The sequence below is a fragment of the Notothenia rossii genome (genome assembly GCF_949606895.1).
Source record: "Notothenia rossii genome assembly, chromosome: 12".
NCBI lineage: Eukaryota > Metazoa > Chordata > Actinopteri > Perciformes > Nototheniidae > Notothenia > Notothenia rossii.
Window position 1 is genome coordinate 22,407,279 of NC_136911.1, and position 22,149 is coordinate 22,429,427.

The 22,149-nt window shown below is 42.3% G+C and overlaps 3 protein-coding genes across 5 annotated transcripts in view; 1 reads left to right on the forward strand and 2 right to left on the reverse strand.

The window, feature by feature from the left end:
- Positions 1 to 1,348: 1,348 nt before the first annotated feature.
- otud1 (OTU deubiquitinase 1) lies at positions 1,349 to 3,283 on the reverse strand. The gene has a single exon (XM_079662041.1). It carries the CDS (start codon positions 3,023 to 3,025, stop codon positions 1,727 to 1,729), a length of 1,299 nt encoding a protein of 432 aa, XP_079518167.1. The 5' UTR covers positions 3,026 to 3,283; the 3' UTR covers positions 1,349 to 1,726.
- A 2,658-nt stretch (positions 3,284 to 5,941) lies between these two features.
- Positions 5,942 to 11,097, forward strand: tgif1 (TGFB-induced factor homeobox 1). The gene is made up of 3 exons (XM_079661211.1): positions 5,942 to 6,302; positions 7,977 to 8,206; positions 9,234 to 11,097. Exons 1-3 carry the CDS (start codon positions 6,287 to 6,289, stop codon positions 9,855 to 9,857), a joined length of 870 nt encoding a protein of 289 aa, XP_079517337.1. The 5' UTR covers positions 5,942 to 6,286; the 3' UTR covers positions 9,858 to 11,097.
- Positions 11,098 to 15,527: 4,430 nt separating this feature from the next.
- dlgap1b (discs, large homolog-associated protein 1b) overlaps positions 15,528 to 22,149 on the reverse strand; it is a 56,681-nt gene continuing 50,059 nt past the window's right edge. For 2 of the 3 annotated variants that reach the window (XM_079661445.1, XM_079661444.1), the window contains exons 8-10: positions 21,243 to 21,334; positions 19,911 to 20,063; positions 15,528 to 18,615 (exon numbers count right to left, since the gene is read on the reverse strand). In XM_079661445.1, coding sequence (XP_079517571.1) covers positions 18,400 to 18,615; positions 19,911 to 20,063; positions 21,243 to 21,334 — 461 coding nt within the window. In that variant the 3' untranslated portion in view covers positions 15,528 to 18,399. The other variant, XM_079661446.1, reaches the window with a different exon arrangement.

Here is a 22,149-nt window from a genome sequence, read left to right on the forward strand (position 1 = left end):
TTACATTAAAATAATTCAGATTACTGTTTCATTTCTAAATAATTTGGGATAACTAGCAGGATTACAATTGTATACGTGCATGAAAAGGATTTCCGTCATAGCAGAACACTCCAAATATGTGCAGTCTTTGTTTAGACCTGTGTGAAATTAAATGGGACTCTTACATGATGTGTAACGACAGCAGGATTACAAGCATGATTACAGTGTTAGTTAAAACCTAAAAAGAGCATCTAGTGTTTGTTGTAAATGATCAGGTGTTATCTATTCTTGTAAGCTGTACTGTTCTGTAGGATAATACATTGATATAAGTTTTTTAAAAAGGCACAGTTTCCTTTTATAATAAAGTCACTCTGCCTAAATGTATATGAGAGGCTACACCGCCACCTAGTGGAGGAAAAGTGAAACGCTATCAGAGGGTTGGCCTTATGATAAACGTCAGAAAGGAGGTGGACACAAATAATAATTATAGAGCCAGGGGCGGACTGGGGCTAAAAATCAGCCCCATTATTTTGATGGGGAGTAAATTACTTAGACTTAGAATATTCTGTTACAATAAGCCCTGCATTGATATCGTTCATTAAGAAAAAGTAAAAAGCTAATGAGTAAAATAATTCTTCCATCACTGCGTATTATATTAATCCACAATAACTGGAGGAAAATGTACTTTACTGATGGACAGCAACTACGAAGACAGGCCTACATTCAATACATTTTAAATCATGAAGGGGAAAACCTGCTCAGAGTCAAACAGCAGACTGAGTCCTCCATGGTGAGCAGGATCCTCAGGAGTGACCTAAAGAGACTTTAAATGGATGCTAATGCTAATTGATAACTGCTTTGTAGCTGCTGGATGTGTACATTAATTAAAAAAGGGTTTCAATGTTGTTTTCCAGCTTGTTTGTACTGCATCCGAGTTGCCAAGGCTAATTAAAAATGTAGTTATGTAGTGAAGTAATCTGATTACTTCTCGTGACTTTTGGATTACCTCAATATCAAACGCATTGCAAACAAATACAAGAAGAAATAACTATAAGATGTTTTTTTACTTCTTTGACTCCCCAAGCAACTTAGAGGGTTATCATAAAAGTTAAATATGGAGCAAAATAATCAAAAGAATGCTATGATATTGCACTTTCGATATAGGTTTGACTCATCGGAAGTGATCTGCGTAGGAAACCAGTCACTGATCCTGCAGCCTGACCTGAATGAATGGCTCCTGAGTCACTGCATGTTATAAAGACAGCAGGAGAAAAACCTGTAATGTAATATAAGGATCCCATTACAGCAAAGCATCCAAGATGACGTTTGAGATTAGAGTTGAAGCATTGAAATCAAACATGACATCCAATCAGGTTTCCTCAAAACTTTATTTGTGATATTTTGTCAAAAGCCTAGAAAAAGAAACTGGAATAATAGAAACAATAGGCACAACTCAAACCCTCTGGACTTGTCTGATGTGACTTTTGTGCAAAAGAGAGTATTAAACAGTAGCTATAGAGACACAAAGCAAACTAGATCTGTCTGTCTACGAAGCACAAACACGATAGAAAAATATCCAGTCTGCCAACAAAAGGCCAATAAATACACACTTTCAAACCACTGCCAATAAGTCGGCATTATACAAAACCAAAGTATGTGCACTGCACTTCCTTTCCCCCCCCTATGATATAAACCTTATAAAAAAATAATTTCAAGCATGTAGAACCCAAGCAGGATCATCTGTCCTTTAACACTTCCACGCACATCCATTTTGCTCAATGTACATTTTGGATAGCGAGGCGGCCATGGACTTCGCCAGCTCCTCGTCTCGTTTCCTCTGCATCTGAGAGAGTCTGCACCACTCCTCGTACTCTGGGTTTTGGAGACTCTGATCCAGCAGGACGTCGTAGTGCCCGTTACTCAGCCAACTCAGCCAGATGGACACTTTGGACACGTCCTCCTCCCCGAGATAGTGCACCATGGTGGACACGGTGGGGCTCTCCAGACTCCCCCCTGTCGTCAGGTGCATGTTGACGTCCAGCATCTGGCTCATGGCGAGCAGTTCGGGGTATCCGGCCCACGCCCCCTCCTGTGCCGCGTTGATGAGGAACTCCCCGACATCTCCCTCGATGATGGGGTTGAACTCCTCCAGGTGGTCGGCGATGTGGTGCACCGTCTGCTCCCTGAGCTCCCCGTGCCTCGACTGGTCCCCGAAGGTGGCTTTGCACACCGCCCTGTACAGGCAGTTGCCATCTGGAATGATGTGGTACCTGTACTTGTGTTCCCCTTGGAGATACTTGTTCTGTTTCTCCACTTCGGCCAGGTAACGGGTCACTTTGTTGCCTGTTTCTGGGTGCTTCTGTGGAGGGGAGTCCTGCAGGACGCTGAGCTCAAAGCCCCGTTTCTCATCGGATGCTGGCATGCCATTGCTCAGATCCTTAAAATCATCCAGGATGAGGTCTGCACGACGATCTTCTCTAAGGGGAACTACTTCCTCCTCATGTAAGGACCACCCATTGCTTCTGACAAGAGATTGAGAAACGGTGTCATCCTCGCTTGAATTCCCAAACTCCCTCTTGTTGTCTTTTCTGCAGATGTGGTGTGTTTGATCTCGAAGCAGCTGTTTGCAGTCAGAGAAAAGCTCATCCCTGCCATTCCTCAGATGATCTATCAAGTCCTCAATCACATCAGAGTCACCACACAGGAAACTGTCACCATTTGGAGACACGGGAGGTTTGGTCTTGGTTTCCCTCACGACATGGACTGGCATAGACCTCTCCACTCCATCAGGTCTGCGGATGGATATCTCAGCAGTGGAGGTGAAGTAAACCGGCCTCATTGATGAAGCTTCGTAGCAGGAAAACGCAGGCATGTTTGCGGAAGAGTCTCTCACCGGATCAGTGTTTGGAGAAGTGGCGCTTTGGTGCGTAAATCCTGGTTTTGGTGCGTCAGAGGAGTTCAGTCGCTCAGAGCCAGTCAGTAAAGTTATGGTAACTTTGTGAGACGACCTCGGGTAGTGTGTGAGCGCACTGTTGTACAGCTGCATCTTGAAAGAGTCCTTTATACTGAACGGCTGTTACAGAAACATGACAACAACATCTAAAAATACCCTCCATGACATCAACAACAGCGGAGTTGTGGTCTCCATGGTCCTGAGCCCCGACACCATTCACACTCAGACGAGCAGGTTTAGACTGTTGCGTAATTTGCTGTTGGGGCGCCTCCCTAATTTTAGACTTAACCGTAACAAAACACGGTCTGATCAACTAGGTCAAGTTAGACACCATGAAACACATGCTATTTCCGTTTGGTTGTCAAAATAAAATGCATACAAATATGTCACACGTCATTTTTTCTTAATTTTGTAAATGTATGATATGTTTTCATCCTGTTTTAATTAGTCCATGTGTTAAGTGTTTTTTAATCAAAGATATTACTCTAATGAAGGTGGAGATAAGAATTGGTTATAATTGTCTCTGTGTTTGGTTTGTAAAGCACTCTGAGTTACCTTTGGATATGAAAAGTGCTATATACACAGTTATTTTGAAAATCTAAACCACCTAACTTCCGGTTGCTTTCATGCTGTTGGTATGCGCATTGACGCAGCTTTCCAATCTGAGGTCAGTGCGTCAGAGTTTGAGCTCTCCACTAATGTGAGGGGTTTGATGTGTCACAGTCCACTGATTTCCAGGATGATGTGAAAAACTGAAATGCATCGAAATAGTACCAAAAAAACCACACAAAAATAGGGGAAGAAAGTGGCAAACGTTATTTATAAGCAAATAAAAATGGCCATTAAAACGTACATTTGGACAAAAGCAGAGGTAAAGTATGAAAAGGACGTTAAATTATCTAAATAAACTCATACCTCCTAATTACTCAATTAACTTTGAGAAAAACGTTTTATTAGTTCGTATTTTGACTTGAGGGGGAACTAATAATGATATATAATACAATACAATAACCCTTCTTATAAAACACTAAAAACGTATTAATATATTAATAATTTAAGTGTTAAACACAGTTTTGCCCGCAGTAAAGTGTTGGTATACAAGCATTCCTTCTTCGTTTGGTCTGAAAATAGCAAAGTTTCTCAAGTTAATCTCTATTCTTCTGAGGGCAAATTCTCCTGTGTTCTTTCTCGCTGTGTCTTTAAGCCTCTCAGACCGTCAGAGGCTGTATACTAAACCAAAAATGGCACAAAATATGTGCTCTTGGCACAACAGCAGGCCGCTGCATGCCTAACCTGCTCATTCTCTATTTATAACACTGACTGTTTCAGCTGGTCGAAACACAATCACTGTGAGGGCTTAATATAAGCTACCGCTGTTCAATCACTTATGAAGCTTTAGAGTAAACCTTTAATTAAAAAACAAGAACTATTATTCCTCTCTGTTAGCTGTACTGTAATACTTTAAGTGTGAATCTGTACGACTACTGCCTGAATCTGCTTCATGGTGTTCACTTTCTTTGCTTCATTTGTTCAGTTTTTTTATTCAGTAGGTGAACCTATATCTGAAATATATTGGTTTCTTCTTTTCTAAGGTAACATTGTTCTGTTGTCTTACATAATACACTTACGTTTTTATCCCCAGATTAGATAACTAGTCATTGTAACTCAGTACATTTTTAAAGTAACCCTCTTTACTTAGCATGGGCCTCTTTAGTGAAGACATTTAAGCAATTTATTATTTCAGAACTGGACGAAATATTATCTATTATATTATTTCAAACTATCTCTCGTTTTTTTTTTTTACCTTAGGGGCCTGTAGGTATTGTTCATTATAGACGCCATGTTGAGTTGCATTACACAACAACAACCACCAGAGGGCGTCCTGTGTTTATCAAACAGTATTGCAGTGGATGCAGTACCACGAACAGCCACACGGGGGCGCCATTTCCCCACATATAGAGCTGACTCCTGTCTGTTAGCTGCAGAGGCTCCAGCAGCAGCTGCCGCAGGGCTGTGCGGGGAATACAAATGAGAGCATTGATCCTTCTTCTGTTGTCTTTAGAAACCTGAACCGCGGCTCTAACCTCCAGCTGGACGCTTGGCTCCAAATAACACTACCGTATAACCTTATTACTTAGTTTTTAGTTGTTTTTTTAGCTATTATTGTTCATTTTAGCGAGAAATTGGAGCAACAGTCGGTTAGATTATCATAATAATCAACGATAAAAACACAAGGAAACATGATTCAGTCACTATCAGGATGCAATAAAACGATAAACGCTAAGAAATAAGACCGACAAGTGCAGTAGTATTTAAATTATGATGGTAAACACGATATAATGCCTTGTTATACCAGATTATATGGTGATACAATGGATTTTAACCTGACATAAACACTGGGAATACTGAATAAAGCACGTAAATGCAGCAGATAATTCTGCATGATGTGCAGAAAAACTGAAGAGAAATACAATAAAAAAGAGCTAATTGGTATTAGCCTACTGAATACCAAACAGGAGAGTAATCACAATCTGAAACAAGATAACTGTGAGTCAGTCCCTCAAAGGATGCAACACAATGATAACCGCTAATATAGTGTCAACATGAGAGAGGAAAGTGCAGTTGTGTTCACATTATTATTGTACACACGGTATAAATCCGCGATTATATGGTGATTAAACGGATTTTCAGATGACAAACACTGAACATATTGCAAAAAGCCCGAAAATGCAGTGGATAATTCTGCATGATGTGCAGAAATACTGAAGGGAGATAAAAAAGAAAAGAACTAATCGTACTAGCACTCAAAACACCAAACAGCCTGCTAAAAACGCATCGCCTGTAGCAAAGATAGTGTTTTACACCGGTTTGTGTGATATGTCACCACGAGGTCCGCAGTGCTCCTCCAGCAGCCTGTTGTTGTTGTTGTTATTGTCGTCATTGTGCCCGCCTAAATCAACGTCTTTCTGCGGTTCATAATTTAATATAAATGGTGTCTTGTTTGGGGGGGGTCTGCAGCAGGAACAGACTGTATCCATGTCAGTGGATCACCATGCTGATGTCAGAGGTTTTGGTGGGAGGATCTCTGGTTGAGTCACGCAGCTGTCAAAGATAGCTGTCAGCCAGGATCAAACACAGTCAATGAGAGGGGCTGGAGAGACGCACAGATCTCAGGTAACCGCCAGCACAAAGTAGGTTTATTAAAAGAAAACCGGAGGGGAAACACGCGCCTTTTCATGATTAAGGATTCACGGTTATTTGGATACACGCTGTGGATTTCTGGAGGAGAAACACCACACAAAGACCATTTCCCTCTGCGCGTCACCGGGAAAAAGTGGGCATTTTTGGACCGAGATGAAGACGAAAAAAGGTACGTTTGAAGCTTTTTAAGTGAAATAAAGTGGAATTGAGTGTATATAAGCAGAGAGAGGGGGCTAACAGAGCCGTTTCCCCTCATATGCAAACCATGCAGTCTATTGTTTCCTCTCCAGACATGACAGGGGCTTTTTCTGCCATGTGCTGGCGCATTGTCAAAAGTGCATTAAGCTAGGTTTGTGTATTATTTATGCTTCTCTACCTGGGGTTTCTTCACGTTTTGACACAATAACACACGGCTGTGTCGCCATGCGTGTTGTTTCCCCTGTCATTATTGTCGGCTTGTGATTAGGCTAACTTTAAAGCTCGCGTAAAATGTGGAAACTGGAATAAACGAGTGGTTTATTTTAGTTTGAACCCGGATTTAAGTGGCTACATTTGTGTCGAAGTTGGAGCAAAGTGGTGCTATGAGTCAAAGTTTGCTGACTGCTGTGAGTTTTTAGGAGTTTGCAGGGTTACATTTCCACAAATACATCGTCAGCTAGCATCTTTAAGCTGTCTTCCGAGCAGAAACACCTTTTTCTGTTTTAAAAAAATATCTCCAAATCCGAAAGTAGGCTAGTGTTCATCCTGACCCCATTGTGGGAAGTTACATTCAGGGACCTCGTGGTGCAGAGCTCACACAATAGAAAGCCCCTTACAAGTTGTTTAAACTCACAAAAGCAACGTCTTGGTGGCTTTAAAACTCACTTTCTGGCCATTGTGTGAAAGCAGGACAGTTCAGAGCGAGTTAGTTTTGTGGAGAACTCACTGTTTTGCGTGTATAAACTTTTGAATTGCATACAAAGAAGCACACAGCCCTGGTTCTTTTGTTTAGTCTGGAGACGCTGATTTGCAACAGGTCTCCCCTCCCCCTTCCTCCAGCCTGCTGCGTAATTACCTCATCCTGTTGGCGGCGCACACTTTGGGAACTTTCTGACTGCTTTCCCACTACTTTGCCTCGGAGCACACTGTATTAAATAGCCTCTAGATCTACTTTCTGCCTTCTTTCAATGGCGTATGTGCTGCTGTTCATTGTAAACTGCCTGTATACACGCGTAAAAGTGACATAAACAACATATAATAATACAGAAAAAGTGCTTATTTTTACGTTGTGCCATTTGTACTTTTTATAACATGATCCAAAAGTCTTTTTATACCATATGAGGAACACTAACCTAAATGCCTGACTTAAAATCTGATCAAAGTGTTAGCAGTTAATTAGAAGGATTATCCCCCCCCCACCCTCCTCTTTTCCATTCAATGTAATCCAAAAGGCCTAAATCCTGTTTGATCATGATTGACTTTGATTACTCCAAATGAAATAAGAAACTCTGCTGCCTCTCTCAGACACAACCTCTCCTCCTCCATGCAGGGACTGTTTCTTGTGGTCAGCCTGGCTACTTATCCCAGCATGCTTTGAGTCAAACGGGCTGTATTTGTTGAGGCAGGTTTTATAACTGACACAGCATCAGACCAGCCTTTGTGACGTCTCCCCCCCTTCCTCCCTCCTCCCTCCTCCTCCCCCTCCCCCTCCTCGCTCCTTATATGAATCACATGGCTGAACTTGACAGCTTGCTTCTGACACATCAGCTGCCTCCCAGACAGCCTGTGTTTGGTGAATGGCTGCGGTACAGCGCTTAGAGGATACATATCCTTTTGTCTCATGCTGTGTTTTCTCCTCGCTCAGGTTTGATGATGCTTTCGGGCAGCGAGACGGACGACGAGGACAGCGTGGACGCGCCTCTGGATCTGTCGTCCAGCTCGGGGAGCAACGGGAAGAGGAAACGGCGGGGAAATCTACCCAAAGAGTCTGTGCAGATCCTCAGAGACTGGCTGTACGAGCACCGATACAACGCCTACCCCTCGGAGCAGGAGAAAGCCCTGCTGTCCAAGCAGACTCAGCTCTCAACACTACAGGTACACACTCTGATAACATCACAGGGGACTGAATCACTTCCTGTCGAGATGGCAAACACAACATGACACATAAACACAGAGTTGAAGGTCATCCAAAAGCAGCTTGGTGTTGAAACAGTGTGAGACACCGTGAGTAAACTCTCTCCCGTTCGGTTCCCTCGCTGTGGGTTTGGCTCAGTTTCCAGGACAGGAATTTCCCTCCCTCCATCCCAGCTGTCTGGGAACAATGCAGAGTCATTTTCATGGTGGAGTCTCTGTGAGCCAGTTACAACTAGCCTGCAGGGAGAGACACTGAGATTACAGCGGCACAAAGGAGATGACTTTGAGTCTCTTTTTAGAGTAGGTGTAGGAGCCATGAGGCGGTTTGTTTTATTGGTCGTTCACTTTCTTCTGTATTCTTTTGTCTCAGTAAGGGTTTGTAGTTTTTGCATATGGATATGGTCGGCACTCATTATAACACCTGTGTGTGGGAGAGAGGGTGAGGGTGATATTACCTAAACAACACAAACTAGTTCAAACCTGATTGCTATTAAAACAAAATGTACCGCTTTGTAAGTTTATGGCTCCTACAGTAGGAATAACAATTGTACTTTTAAACAAGAACAATAAACAACAACAGCAAGAACATTGATATGTAACTATTAATTACACAACGACATGCTGACTGCAGTGGGGTTTGAACCAACGCGCTAAACCACTGCACCACACGCCGCCTAAAAAACAATACATAGCTCCAACATTACCCATAAGATAAGAAGTACTTTTTTGATCCCAATTTGGGACATTTTTGGCATTGAACAATAAAAATTCAAAGAAAAACATCTCAATAAAAAAAAACACCATTAAAAAAAAAAAGTAGAAAATATACATGATGTAAGCTAATGTTGGGAGATCCATGCCTCGAGTGCACGCAGTGTAGATTCCTCTATTGAGAACCCAGGTGTGAATCTTTACCTGGGGCTAGTGCACGTGTCAGCAGTGATCCGTGCACTTTTCTCACAGCCTGTTCTCTCCTCGTCTCCTCCAGGTGTGCAACTGGTTCATTAACGCTCGGCGGCGACTCCTCCCAGAGATGCTGCGGAAAGACGGCAAAGACCCCAACCAGTTCACCATCTCACGGAAAGGCAGCAAAGGGGGGGACAGTTTCTCCGATAGCTCGCAGTCTCCGAAGCACGGCAGCCCAGCAGGGGGTCCGGAGGAGGAGAACTACGACCAGCGGGTGCTCAGCCCCTCCATATTCGACGTCCCAGGAGTCCTGAGGAAGATGACGTCACCTTCCTCGTCTCCGACCTCCTCGTCTCCATCTCCGTCTCCATCTCTTTTCCCCATTCGCCCGTCTGTCATCTGTCACACCACTGTTACCGCGGCGATGCAGCCCCTCCCCTCGGTGACGATGATGAACTCTGAGCTGCTGCAGGTTCAGGCGATGCTCCGGTGCCAGGATGACGAAGGGAGCCATAAACCCCCCCCCACTACCACCATGCTCACGGGCATGGAGGGGAACCTGAGCCCCCGCAGCGGGCTCTTCAACACGCCCCCCCCGACCCCCCCGGACCTCACACAGGACTTCAGTGGCTTCCAGCTCCTTGTGGATGTTGCCCTGAAACGGGCTGCAGAGATGGAGCTGCAGGCCAAACAGCTGGTGTCTTAAAGCGCAGAAGAAGAGGAAAGACTTTGTGTCCAGACTTGGGGTCTCCTCGGTGACTTGGGGTCTCCTCGGTGACTTGGGGTCTCCTTGGTGACTTGTTCGGGTCTCCTCGGTGACTTCGGGTCTCCTTGGTGACTTGTTCGGGTCTCCTCGGTGACTTGTTCGGGTCTCCTCGGTGACTTCGGGTCTCCTTGGTGACTTGTTCGGGTCTCCTCGGTGACTTCGGGTCTCCTTGGTGACTTGTTCGGGTCTCCTCGGTGACTTCGGGTCTCCTTGTTGACTTCGGGTCTCCTTGGTGACTTGTTCGGGTCTCCTCGGTGACTTCGGATCTCCTTGGTGACTTGTTCGGGTCTCCTCGGTGACTTCGGGTCTCCTCGGTGACTTGGGGTCCCCTCGGTGACTTGGGGTCTCCTTGGTGACTTGGGGTCTCCTCAGTGACTTTGTCTGCAGATCAAATCCACACGAAAGCCTGATCATTTCTATTTTTGGTAAACCAATCAAATTGACGAGTTTTTTATTGGCTGTATCGAGGTGCCTTGGCTGTTTATTCATTTCAAATACATGCGTATGTTATCGACTACATGTGTATCTTATTTGCACACAGGGACCAAAAATGTTATCAGAGAAATGCTGCCTGTCTTACGTCTTTCCATTATATCGTTTTAGGGAGCGGAGAAGGAGTTAGTCGCGTCCGCACACGTTTACTGTTGTACATTTCACAGATGAGTTCATGCTCGGTTTGCCTCGTTTGTTTGCACACTAAAGGCAGAGGAAGGTCATCTCAGTGTCTTAAACATACTTCATCTATGACAAACAGATTCACTACTGTAGTAAATGTTTTCATGAGTACAAGTATAGTTTTTATTTTGTTATTTAGCTGTTTTAAAAGAAACTTCTGTGCTTTTTTTTGTTTGTTTTTTTTATACTCTTTTCCCCATCAAGGGATATTTCAGATGACCAATGTAGCAGGTTCTTAGTCTGAGCCTCCATCCCATCACTCAGCGGAGAAACGACGGCCAGTGGACTGTAACATTAAAACACTACAGATGTTTTTGTTTCGGCATTTGCTGACAAAGACAGCATTTTCTGAAATCACCAAAAAAAGCATTTCCATGTATTATAGGACCATGTGTATAGTTTATGTGACATGATGCCCAATGATGTGATTTCTTTTTTCATACTGTGCAATGCTTGTGGCAAATAGGGGTCACATGGGATTCAAATAAAGTTTTGTTTTTCTACATCTCAGAATCCACCGTGTGGTATTTACATATGCTAATTTTTAAAGCTGGGGAACCTAGAAGATACTTTAAAGAGGACATTCGCGTATGTTCATATAGATGTAGTGTCTCTACTGTGACATTTCTCCATGCTTCAAAGAACTCTTTATTTATCTCATACAATGTTGTGTGATTGATAAACCGATGTCCCGCCCCTTAGCCTACCTAATGTTTTTGAGCACTAGCCAATAGGATGGGATGTCACTATGTTCAAGAACTTTGGGATTTTAGCCTTTGCAAATCATTGACAAAACACACTACAGTAGAAGGGAACAGGGCCTCCTTAAGCTCACTGACTCATCACTTAGGGAAAGGTGTGTCGGTAAATAAACAGTCAGAATCAGTTTAGTTGACGTGCTTTTCCACACACTACCGTTACAGAGACATTCCTCTGTGTGTGTGAGAGAGGCTCTACAAAAGCTCCCGCCAATTAGCATAATCCTGCATAAATTAGCACCAGCAAACGGCAGACGTCAACAGTTCCTGCCAGCGGGGCTTTATGTGCTCCTGCATCTCAATGGAGTCGATGTAAGTCAGCTTACAACGCAGCGCTGCTCTGTGAAGGCCAGCAGGACAGCTGTTCCTCTGCTGAGGCTCCATGGCTCAATGGGGTCTGTTGTTTACACACACAACCTTTCACTTGATGTGCCTCAGTGGTGGAAGATCCTTTACTGAAGTTAAAGTGCAAATACTATGCTCTTAAAATACTCCATTACAAGCCCTGATTTAAAAATGTAACTTAAGTACAAAAGTATTAGCATCCAAATATACTTAAAGGTACAAAAAGTACTCATTCTGCACATTTCAGAATAGATTTTTGGAAAGATCCATTCGGCATAACGAGTACTTTTTTACTACTTGAAGTATATTTAGCTGATAGTACTTTATATAATTCTGCAATGGGCCAATTTGCAGAATGAGTACTTTACATAATTACAATGTTGAAAACAGGACTTTTACTTGTAGTGGAGTACTTTAAGACCATAGTATTTGTACTTTATTATTTGTTTGTGTGTAATATATTTTGTATTGACATTTGGCAGCAAACAATAAGTGTTTTTTCAAGACATAGTAATTGTACATCTTGAGTTTGTCTGTCTGAAATGCCATAAAAACAGTAACAAGTACGAACAATACGAACATTAGGGAGTGATCAGGACTTAGTATTTGTACTTTAACTTAAGTAAAGGGAGTACTTCTTTCAACACTGCTAAATACTTAGTTTTACTCAGATGTCAACAAATGCTTCTCCACTCCTCCACCTTTTGTCGGCCGTTAGAGGTTAGGTCAAGTCTCTGGGACTCTAATCAGGGTTTGAAGAGAGCTCCAGGCACTCAGTGGGCATTTGAAGCCCACCATGGTGGCCCTGAGTCAGATTTTATACAAAGACACATTTCCGCAGACCCCCCCCCCCCCCCTCCTCCTCCTCCTGAACTCTGGTCGCTGAGGTCATCCTCCCTGACTGATGTGTGAGTGACGAATCACCAGGAGCTGCATGTACAGCAGCATCGGGCTAAACCAAGGCCAGAAGAGATGCATAATTACGGGGTCCCGCCCCTGCGGAAGAGGGAAAAGCCCTGAAAACACACCAGGCTGGCCTTGTAATCTGCTTGATTATATTCCAATTGGAAACACATGTGGAGACAAGGGAAGAAAGAAAACGTTCTGGCAAAGATATGTTTGTTTCACTACAAAAACGTTTAAATCGTGCCAAGTTTGTTTGCCTAATGTCTAGTCTTTACACTTGATATGAGACATAAGAATGCAGTGAGATGTAGGGTCTTGTTTTTAGACAATCCGTCTTATGTTGTTAAGTAAAAACTCGTCTGATTTTGAGTTGGATCTCAGATGAAACTAGAGAATGCAATTCCTGAAGAAATTGCTAGTGGGAATGCTTCATGCTGAAAAGCTGACACTAAACTGCTAAGCTGAAATGTAATGTGTAAGAAGAAAGTGAAGAATTTAGATTGAAATGATACAAGAACACTGGGGGCTTGCATGTGTGATGAGAGAAGAAAAGAAAGTAAGAAGGCTTGGAAAAGCAGCAGAATATTTGAACTGCAAACTTCTGAACTAACTTGCTGGCGAATGATCTGTCGCCATGGCAACGGCATTTGATGACATCCCATAATAGCTTAGATGCGTTGATGGGTGCATCGTTACCAAACCTGTGAAGTTTTGGGCCGTTTGGAGCATTTTCACTGAAGTTATGAGAAAACCGTGTTTCATGGCGGGCATTGTGTTGCCATGGCAACGTCATTTGAAGAAATCTCGAAACTGTCCCGTAGATGTCTTCACGGCTGGACTGTTAGCACACATGTGAAGTTTGAGCACTTTTTGAACATTTTCATAGGAGTTAATGTATAGCGACATCGTCTTTTATGGCGAGGGATGCGTTTCCATGGAAACGGCATATGATGACACCCCATAATTGACGTAGAGCTGTTGAGGGCAGGACCATTAACCTCTATCTGAAGTCTGCTGCTCTGAGCATGTCAGTTGGAGTGATGACATCATCGTGTTCCATGACACACGTGTTTATATTTGACCTAACGACGTGTCCAGAGATCACAGGTTTCCATGGTGATCAGCATTTCCATTGTTCTGAATGAGAGATAAACCTCTTACATGTGAATGTTTTGTTGAAGAACCGCAACAGATATTGGTGAAATTTCAAAGCGTGAACCATCTCAAGAAACTTGAGCATCTGAAGTGTAATTTTTGTGTACTTTCGGGTTAATAATGTGGCCTTTTTGGCAGATTAACTAAAGGTGTGCAGCTGCTGTTTGGGGAAAGGTGAGGCTGAACTTACAATGGGTTTTAATGGAGACATGTTGAAAGTTTTTGTCACTTCATACCCTCAAGAGGCATTTTGTTTAATTATTTTGCTTAATTTTTTTAAATCTTTTTTAATCTTTCTTTTTTATTCCTTTTATCTTTACGTTTGTCATGAAAAGTTATGTCTCAGGAATGTAGGGTTTGGGAATTATGGCAGATTTCAAAGAAAATATGAAGGCAAAATTAAATCTGTCCTCCACTCTAGCTGTGACATCACGCACTCTAAAATCTGAAGGCCTCTTTACCAAGGTCTGAACAATGTTTAATATCTCTAAAAGTACAAATCAGATTTAAAAGTTGTGTTACACGAATAATGTCAGAAAGATGTGTGACATTTTGAAGTTGGAATGACGTTTCTGAGTGAAAGTATGAAGGAGCAGTTAGCAGTTGAAGTTGCATGAAGATTGTTGAAGTCTGAAGAGTTCTCCATTGACTTCCATGTTAAAAATGTGATGAATTATGGGATGTATCTCTGGAATTATGAAAGTTGTGAATAATAAAAGTAATAGCCATCGATTCTCAACCGAGCTGAAAGTTTTGATGTTTGAACGGAGTTTCTGCCACGTTCAATGTGGGAGAAGAAGCAGTGCAAAATAACCCGGCGGAATAATAAAGAATTTTTATTACATTTCATTTGGAAACTCACCAACTAACATCAGAAAACAGAACGGCTTATTTTTCTGATAAAATAAAGTTCAAAATAAGATTTCCCAGCTAATTACAAGTTCTGATTTATCTAAATATCCCATCTTAGTTCACAAAATGTTAACAAGCACATTTTCACTTGATCTATTGCCAGGTTATTTGACTTATTACCAGCCAAAACATGTTTTAATTATTTGTTTACCGGTACTTGTTTTTGGAGCAGCATATTGTCCAATGTGGTAGGAGCTCATACACTAATACCTAGTTCCTTTGAACATAGCATTATTTTATATTCAATCTATGAGTGGTACAGATACTCAGCTTAGGGAAGAATTTTGTAAACTGGCATAAATTCTGCATGCATGGCATTAGAGCACTTGTTTATTATGGAAGAGCATTATGGCCACATGTAAACATTTTGATATCTGACCATTAGTTTAAAAAGCCCAAATTCTGAGGTTAAAGGTCGACACAGGGTCCACAAGTGGGGGGAGAGAGGGTGTTTCTCAATGTCAAGGAAGGATGCTCCAGAGCCACTATTTCAAGGATGCTACGTCATCGAATCCCGCCGAAGGACTGTTCCAATGTCCAGGATGCTTGGAATTCTACCGAGGACTGAATCCTTCGTTGCAGGATATTTCGAGGATGCACCAGTGTATCCTTCGCGGTCTTAAAATCCCCACAATGCTTTGCGCACGGACCAATTTCCAAAATCTTTGGCGGAAGATTTAAGGCGGGGCCTCTCATATGACCTGCACACTTGCTAGCCTTAGCTATTCTTCGTTGTTCTCCGAATGAAAGGAAGGATTCTCGCCTAGCCTCTGAAGGACCTGACTCGGAGGGACATTTCCTACCAAGGAAGCGTCCTCGACATTGAGAAACACCAAGAGAAAGAAAGACAAAGTTCTGGCAATGATATATTTGTTTTAATGCTGATAAGAGCTCATACACGTGCCATAACATCAACAGTGTAAATACAAAATGTATATCTGCTTAATATTCATAGTTTTTTTTTTTTAGTTTACATAGGGAAACATTCATTTATGTACAAATGTTTAATCTTTAACTACATCACAAGCTTCAGGAGTGCTGGAGTGTCCAACATTCTACCTCCCTGCTATACCAGGAGCGTTATATTGATATGTTAATATAATAAACATAAATAAGAAGTCAATCCTTTTGACAGACATATTCAAATACAAGTAAAAAATACTCAAATGAGCTTCGTCTACATAAAATGGCATTAGGTTTGATCTATTAATTATGCATCCTCTCTATACTTAACTAAAGGAAATACAAATTATACCACACTTCATCACTTGAGTTCCTTCACAGACGCCACTCAATCAGGAAGTCGTTAAATAAGGACAGGAATATATATCCGTACCTAGAATTATCCAAATGGCACAAAACTCTTCCCAGATCAAAACAGAGGATTGGACTTCACACCAACGTCCTGCATTTCTGTTTTTAAAAACAATAATGTGGGGGTAAACTGGCTCAGGATTGTCTCCACATTCAAGCAGCTGACAGACATACCGTGTTACATTGAAGTAGTGATAGATTGGTGCAGGAATGAGTCTGAAAACCCAGGAATTACTTAGCATTTGACCACTTCGCTTGTTTTGAAGTTTTTGTACGGTGGCCCACAGGTGCCAAACACGTCCAAACTGCAGTTTCAGACCACAAGTTTTAGATACTTTCACGTTTTGTTCTCCTACGTCAGTGAATACCCCAAATTTAAGAATGGCGGTTGCTAACAAACATTAGCCGCCTTTAGCTTAGCGGTGTGCAGCCGTGCGACCGTGATGTAGTTTGTTTATAGCCTAGCGTTAGCTTTATACTTCTGGCGATAGCTATTAACACTCTAAATATCACAAAGTGTTAATATGTGGAGATTATCCTGCTGAACAAAACGTGAAAGTATCGTAAACGTGTATCTAATTCCTGCGATATACCGAAATCCAATGGTAAAATCCCGTTGTGATGCTAGCTTCAGACATCTGTCATCACTGCACCGCTCTGAGGGCTGAGATGTTCATTAAAAAGATGGCATGGGTGCTTTTCTTTAAAGATCATGGCCTATTCTGGTGACAGGGATTATATACAGTAAGCCATGGGTCACACACACACACACACACACTCACACACACATCTTCCCCTGAGACTGCTGTTGTGCTCGACTATCATATTAGAAATTAAGGCTGATCACTGGAACAGAAAAGACATGCTGCAGAATAAATAAAAACAAACACAGTATGAGGGCCTTGTCGTCAGTGCATTATCATAATAACTGCAATGTCTTTAAACAGTCATTGTTTTCCCGAAAGAATAAATTAAAACACATACAAAATATTACAAATCGGATATCTTTTGTATGATAATTGCTTGGTTTGGAGGCGAACACAGTGAGGAGGAAACTGCCCTTCAGTCTCAAAACTGTACCAGTATTGAAGCAGTAGTCAGAATAATTTAAATGCAATATGAGAGAAGGATTCAACCTGTTTATAAAACAATATAAGTGTCATCATGCGTGTGTTATATTGTGTGTTGTTGCTCAGTGTGAATGATGGGCGGTGTTTCCAGTTAGTTGATTCTGCTACCTTAATCTTCTGACCTAGAGAAGAGGAAGCACTTTCCAAATGAATCACACACACACTCACACACACAGAGATTATGTTCGTGGCACTCTCTGCAGAAGCTTAAAATCAGCTCCTGACTCAAAAACAGCTCCGGCTCACCTTGAGGAGCGCAGGGTGACCTGTTGACCTTATGACCTCTGGAAAAACCTGTTTCAAGACAGAGGGCCGATTGTTTCGCTCACTAACACTGAAGGTTCCTTTAAGGAGGGGGGTGTGCTACGAAGCCAGAGCAGTGGGTTAGGAGGGAAGTTGAGTTTTTTACCTATAGATATGGAAAACTCAATTTACCTAGTACCGAAAAGAGTTGGAATTTTGAGAAAAAAGTTGGAATTCTGAGATTAAAGTCAGAATTATGGGAAAAAAGTCTGAATTCTGAAATAAAAAGTTGGAATTCTGAGATTAAAGTCTGAATTCTGGGGAAAAAAAGTTGGAATACTAAGATTTTACCCTAATTCTCTTCCGTAGTTCATACCTCGTCCCGATTGGCTGAAATCTGTTTCACCATGATTTTGTAATGTAATCGTATTTATTCAGAATTTAAAGGAATTTTAAACAAACAATAAATAAGTCAATAGGTGTTTCTCCGTTTGATTTGATCACTCGTTGTGTTTGTGTGTGTGATGGCATGTTTACACACACACACACACACACACACACACACACACACACACACACACACACACACACACACACACACACACACACACACACACACACACACACACACACACACACACACACACACACACACACACACACACACACACACACACACACACACACACAGCCCACCTGAAACATAACAACATGAAGCTGTGCTACACCTGGCTTTCTCTGTGGTGTTAGGCCACTTCAAAAAAGGGATTTATAAGATTTTGACAGCGAGGGAAAGAGGAGGAGGGAGAGGAAGAGGAGGGACTGCTACATCAAAGCTGGGAGGAGGAAATGAGAGGAGGGGAGGGGAGATAGATAAATAAATAAATTAAATACTGTAAATATACATTTCTTCATCCAGACTGAGCCCACAGTGATTTTGGGAAGTCCGCTCAAAACGTGGTTATGTTAGCACCCGAGCATTACCGTTGGGTGCTATAGGGACAGTGTGTAGGGCATGTGTGTGAGGACATGCATCTGAGTGTCTCATAGTCTGGTCTGAGCCTCTGGGATATAGATCTCGATGCTGTCGGCGCTCTCCGTGGCCGAGCTCTGACGAACGGACGCCGCTCGTTTGGCAGCTAGCAGGCGCTTTCTGGCCTCCACACGCTGGCGCTCAGAGCTCTCCAGAGAGCGGTCTCTAGCCAGGGGGGGGTGGCCCTTCTGGGGCTTCTTTGGCACGGGAGGGGGGATCCTTCTCTCCTGGACATGGGAGGACAAACTCTTAATGACCACAGGGGGTGGAAGCACTCAGATCTTGTGCTTGAGTAAGAGGAGAAGTGTGGAGGAATACTATGTTACAAGTAAAAGTCCTGCATTCAAAATGATAGTGAGTAAAAGTAATAGTACCAGAGTGTAGGAATACTCTGTTACAGTAAAAGTACTGCATTCAAAATGTTCCTCAAGTGAAAGTAGAAAAGTATTCTCATCAAAATATAGTGAAAGTAGCGACAGTAAAAGTAGTCATTGTTTGATTGGTCCATTTCAGAATAATAGATATGATATATTTTATAATGATTGATCATGAAAGTGTTCTCAAAGCTGGTAAAGGTGCAGCTAGTTTGAATGACTTTGTATACTGCAGGGTAGCTGGTGGATTTACTCCAGGTGGAACTAAAGTCTGATTTAACACCTGATTAGATTTCACATCTTTAATCCAAATCTAGTAACTAAAGGTATTAAATACATGTAGTGGAGTAGAAGTACACCATTTACCTCTGAACTGTAGAGGAGTAGAAGTAAAAAGTAGGAAAACATTTAAACTCAAGTGCAGTACCTCTTGAGTAAATGTACTTAGTTACTTTACACCTCTGGTAAACACAGTGCTTTGGGGTTAGAGAGAGAGAGAGAGAGAGAGAGAGAGAGAGAGAGAGAGAGAGAGAGAGAGAGCGGTGCAGCAGCCGGCAGCAGCATGCATGCATTTGAATGAGGTGAACGTTCACAGTGGCAGCCATTTGTGTGGGTAAGAGAGCACGGCGGTGGCCAAAGCGTGAGGTAAAAGTGACCATTGGAGACGGAGAGGCCCCAACGGTGCATGGCAGGATGAGAGGTTCTCAAAAGCAGCTCACTGTCGACAACAAACACAGACACAGTGGTGACGTCAGGCAGGCAACGGCACAACATCTGCATGCTAGCTGAGAATCTTTAACAGTGTACGTAAGGACAGCAGATTACATGCGGGGTAAGTAAAGCATCCCATAATGACATTAGTGTTGTGTAATAGAAGCTTCGAGTCTTGTCCAAACTGAACGTGTTTAAAGTTTATATTAATATAACAGTTTCCAACAAGAACGGTGGAAGACGGGGAAATTGCACTCAACATACTCATATTCATTTCAAATCATAACAGGAAGGAGAGAGAGCAGGACACATACTTGCACTTCAAAATAAATTACAAACATTTTACCCGTAGCTTTTATCAAGAAGCAAACAAACAAATGTTTTTACTGTTATAACGATGAGGTTATGTTTTTGAACGTGCGTGTGTGAGTGGGCACCTGAATGTCTGGAGGGCTCAGGGGTCTCCAGCTGTTGGCTCTCAGTTGGTGCAGCTCGTCAAACTTCAGGCTGATGTTCTCGATGGAGAGCTGCAGCATGTCCCAGAACCCTGCCAGGTCCTGAGAGCCGGGGCGGTGGTGTGCGTCTGGGTTCTGAGGCGTAACAAATACATGTAAACACACAGGTCACATGATCACAAACATACAAACGCACATTGTTTACATGCCAATCACACATGTTTTGAAAAGGGAGTTATGATGATTTGATTTGACCAAAAGTGGCAGAATTGGCCTTTTAGTGAGTGAAATGCATATAAGGTCATTTTTAATGGGAATGACAGCTTTTAAAAAATGTAAATAATGCACTATGCTGTAAATATATTGTATTAGTAGTAGTATTAGTAAGCATGGATCTATCAACCTTAGTCAAACCAACAAATATCAGTTTTTCCTTTCCAAAAAATTACTTAAACACTTTAAATATATAAAGAAAACTCCATGTACACTTACCGTTATGCATATTTGAATGAAATAGGCCCTATGATGCTAATGCTCAGGTTCATATGAGTATTTTGTGTCTATATTTTGTTGTTCTGAGTTCATATCTTTATGTTTTATTGCACTCATTGTAAGTCACTTTGGAAAAAAAGCATCAGCTAAATGAAATATCATTAACGCAAACAATAAAATACAAGTGTATTTTTGGAACAATATTGCAATCTGCATCTAAACACATCTCATCATCATTGCTAATTTCATGATTTGATTTTTACCAAAAGTAGCAGAATTGGCCTTTAAGAGAGAAAAAATGCATACAAGGTGCAAGTCATTAGGAAAAACAATGAGAGCTTTTTGTATATACAAATAAATAAATAACAATTAGTTATTATGTGCAATGCCTTGCTTTGTTAAAGCTGCTGCAACACATGTTGTCTTATTAAATAGGCCCTATTATGCAAACCTTCAGGTTCATATTCGTACTTTGTGCCTCTATGTTGTTGTTGTTTATTGCACTTATTGGAAGTCACTTCAGCTAAATGAAATATACAGCAATACAATTATAATATTTAACGGAAACGATCAAATACAAGTGTATATTTGCAGCAATAGTGAAATTAGCATGTTAATACATCCTGCTGATCAGCACGTTCTCTCCTCTGAGAGAGAGAGGCTGTGCATGCTCTACACTGGATGCATAGTAAACGAGCGCAGACCTGTCACCATGATTTGTGCAGGATGATGTCAGTGTTCGGGGGTGTGTGTGTGTGTGTATGTGTGGGGGGGGGGGGGGAGACGGACGGGGAAGCATGCAGAGGATGAGGTGACACATACCAGATTCTCCTCACACAGCTCCCGGAACTGCTGGAACTTCTGGGACATCAGCAGCTGGGCACTCCCCACTGCACTGCGGATCTTCCCCATGACTGCAGAAAACACACACACACACACACACACACACACACACACACACACACACACACACACACACACACACACACACACACACACACACACACACACACACACACACACACACACACACACACACACACACACACACACACACACACACACACACACACACACACACAATGCAATTACTCAGAGAGCCGCATACTGCAGGCATGTTGCAGTGCGAACAGAGAGGTGATGAAGGGAGACGCTACATCTGTGCCTCGAGGAAACAGAGAACTGTAATAAATAATGACATTTAAAATCCAAATAAATGCAATCTTAGCAATTCTAAATAAACATACACATGCCACATATACAGTCCTGCATAACAGAGACGTACACATCAAGCTTCTGCTCCTAATAATAATGCCTTCCCCCTCACAGTGCCTGATGTCAGACTGACATATGAGAAACCAAGGCTGTGCTGCATAACCCGACTCCACTGTCAGCCCCGGTGGAGAGGGCCTGTCGGTGCACGCATTAGTCTACATGAAGAAAATAGGATCCGAAATAGTGAGAGCAATAATGAATCAGATACAATGTCTTCAGCTCGTGTGTGTGTGTGTGTGTGTGTGTGTGTGTGTGTGTGTGTGTGTGTGTGTGTGTGTGTGTGTGTGTGTGTGTGTGTGCACATGAAAGCGTGGGATGTAGGAAAACATAACCTTGAGACAGCCTCCCTGCTCAGCTCGTCCTGAGAGAGAATAATCTTGCCCGTAACCATAACAGTACACTAGCTGCATACGCAATGACTCTGTGTGTGAGTCGCAGTGAGGACAGGTAGGAG

Bases quoted from the DNA above. Each gene is read 5' to 3' on its own strand.
- tgif1 (XM_079661211.1), top strand. The intron at 8,207-9,233 runs GTACACACTCTG...CGTCTCCTCCAG, and splicing joins CTCAGCTCTCAACACTACAG to GTGTGCAACTGGTTCATTAA.
- otud1 (XM_079662041.1), bottom strand. From the start codon at position 3,025: ATGCAGCTGTACAACAGTGCGCTCACACACTACCCGAGGTCGTCTCAC.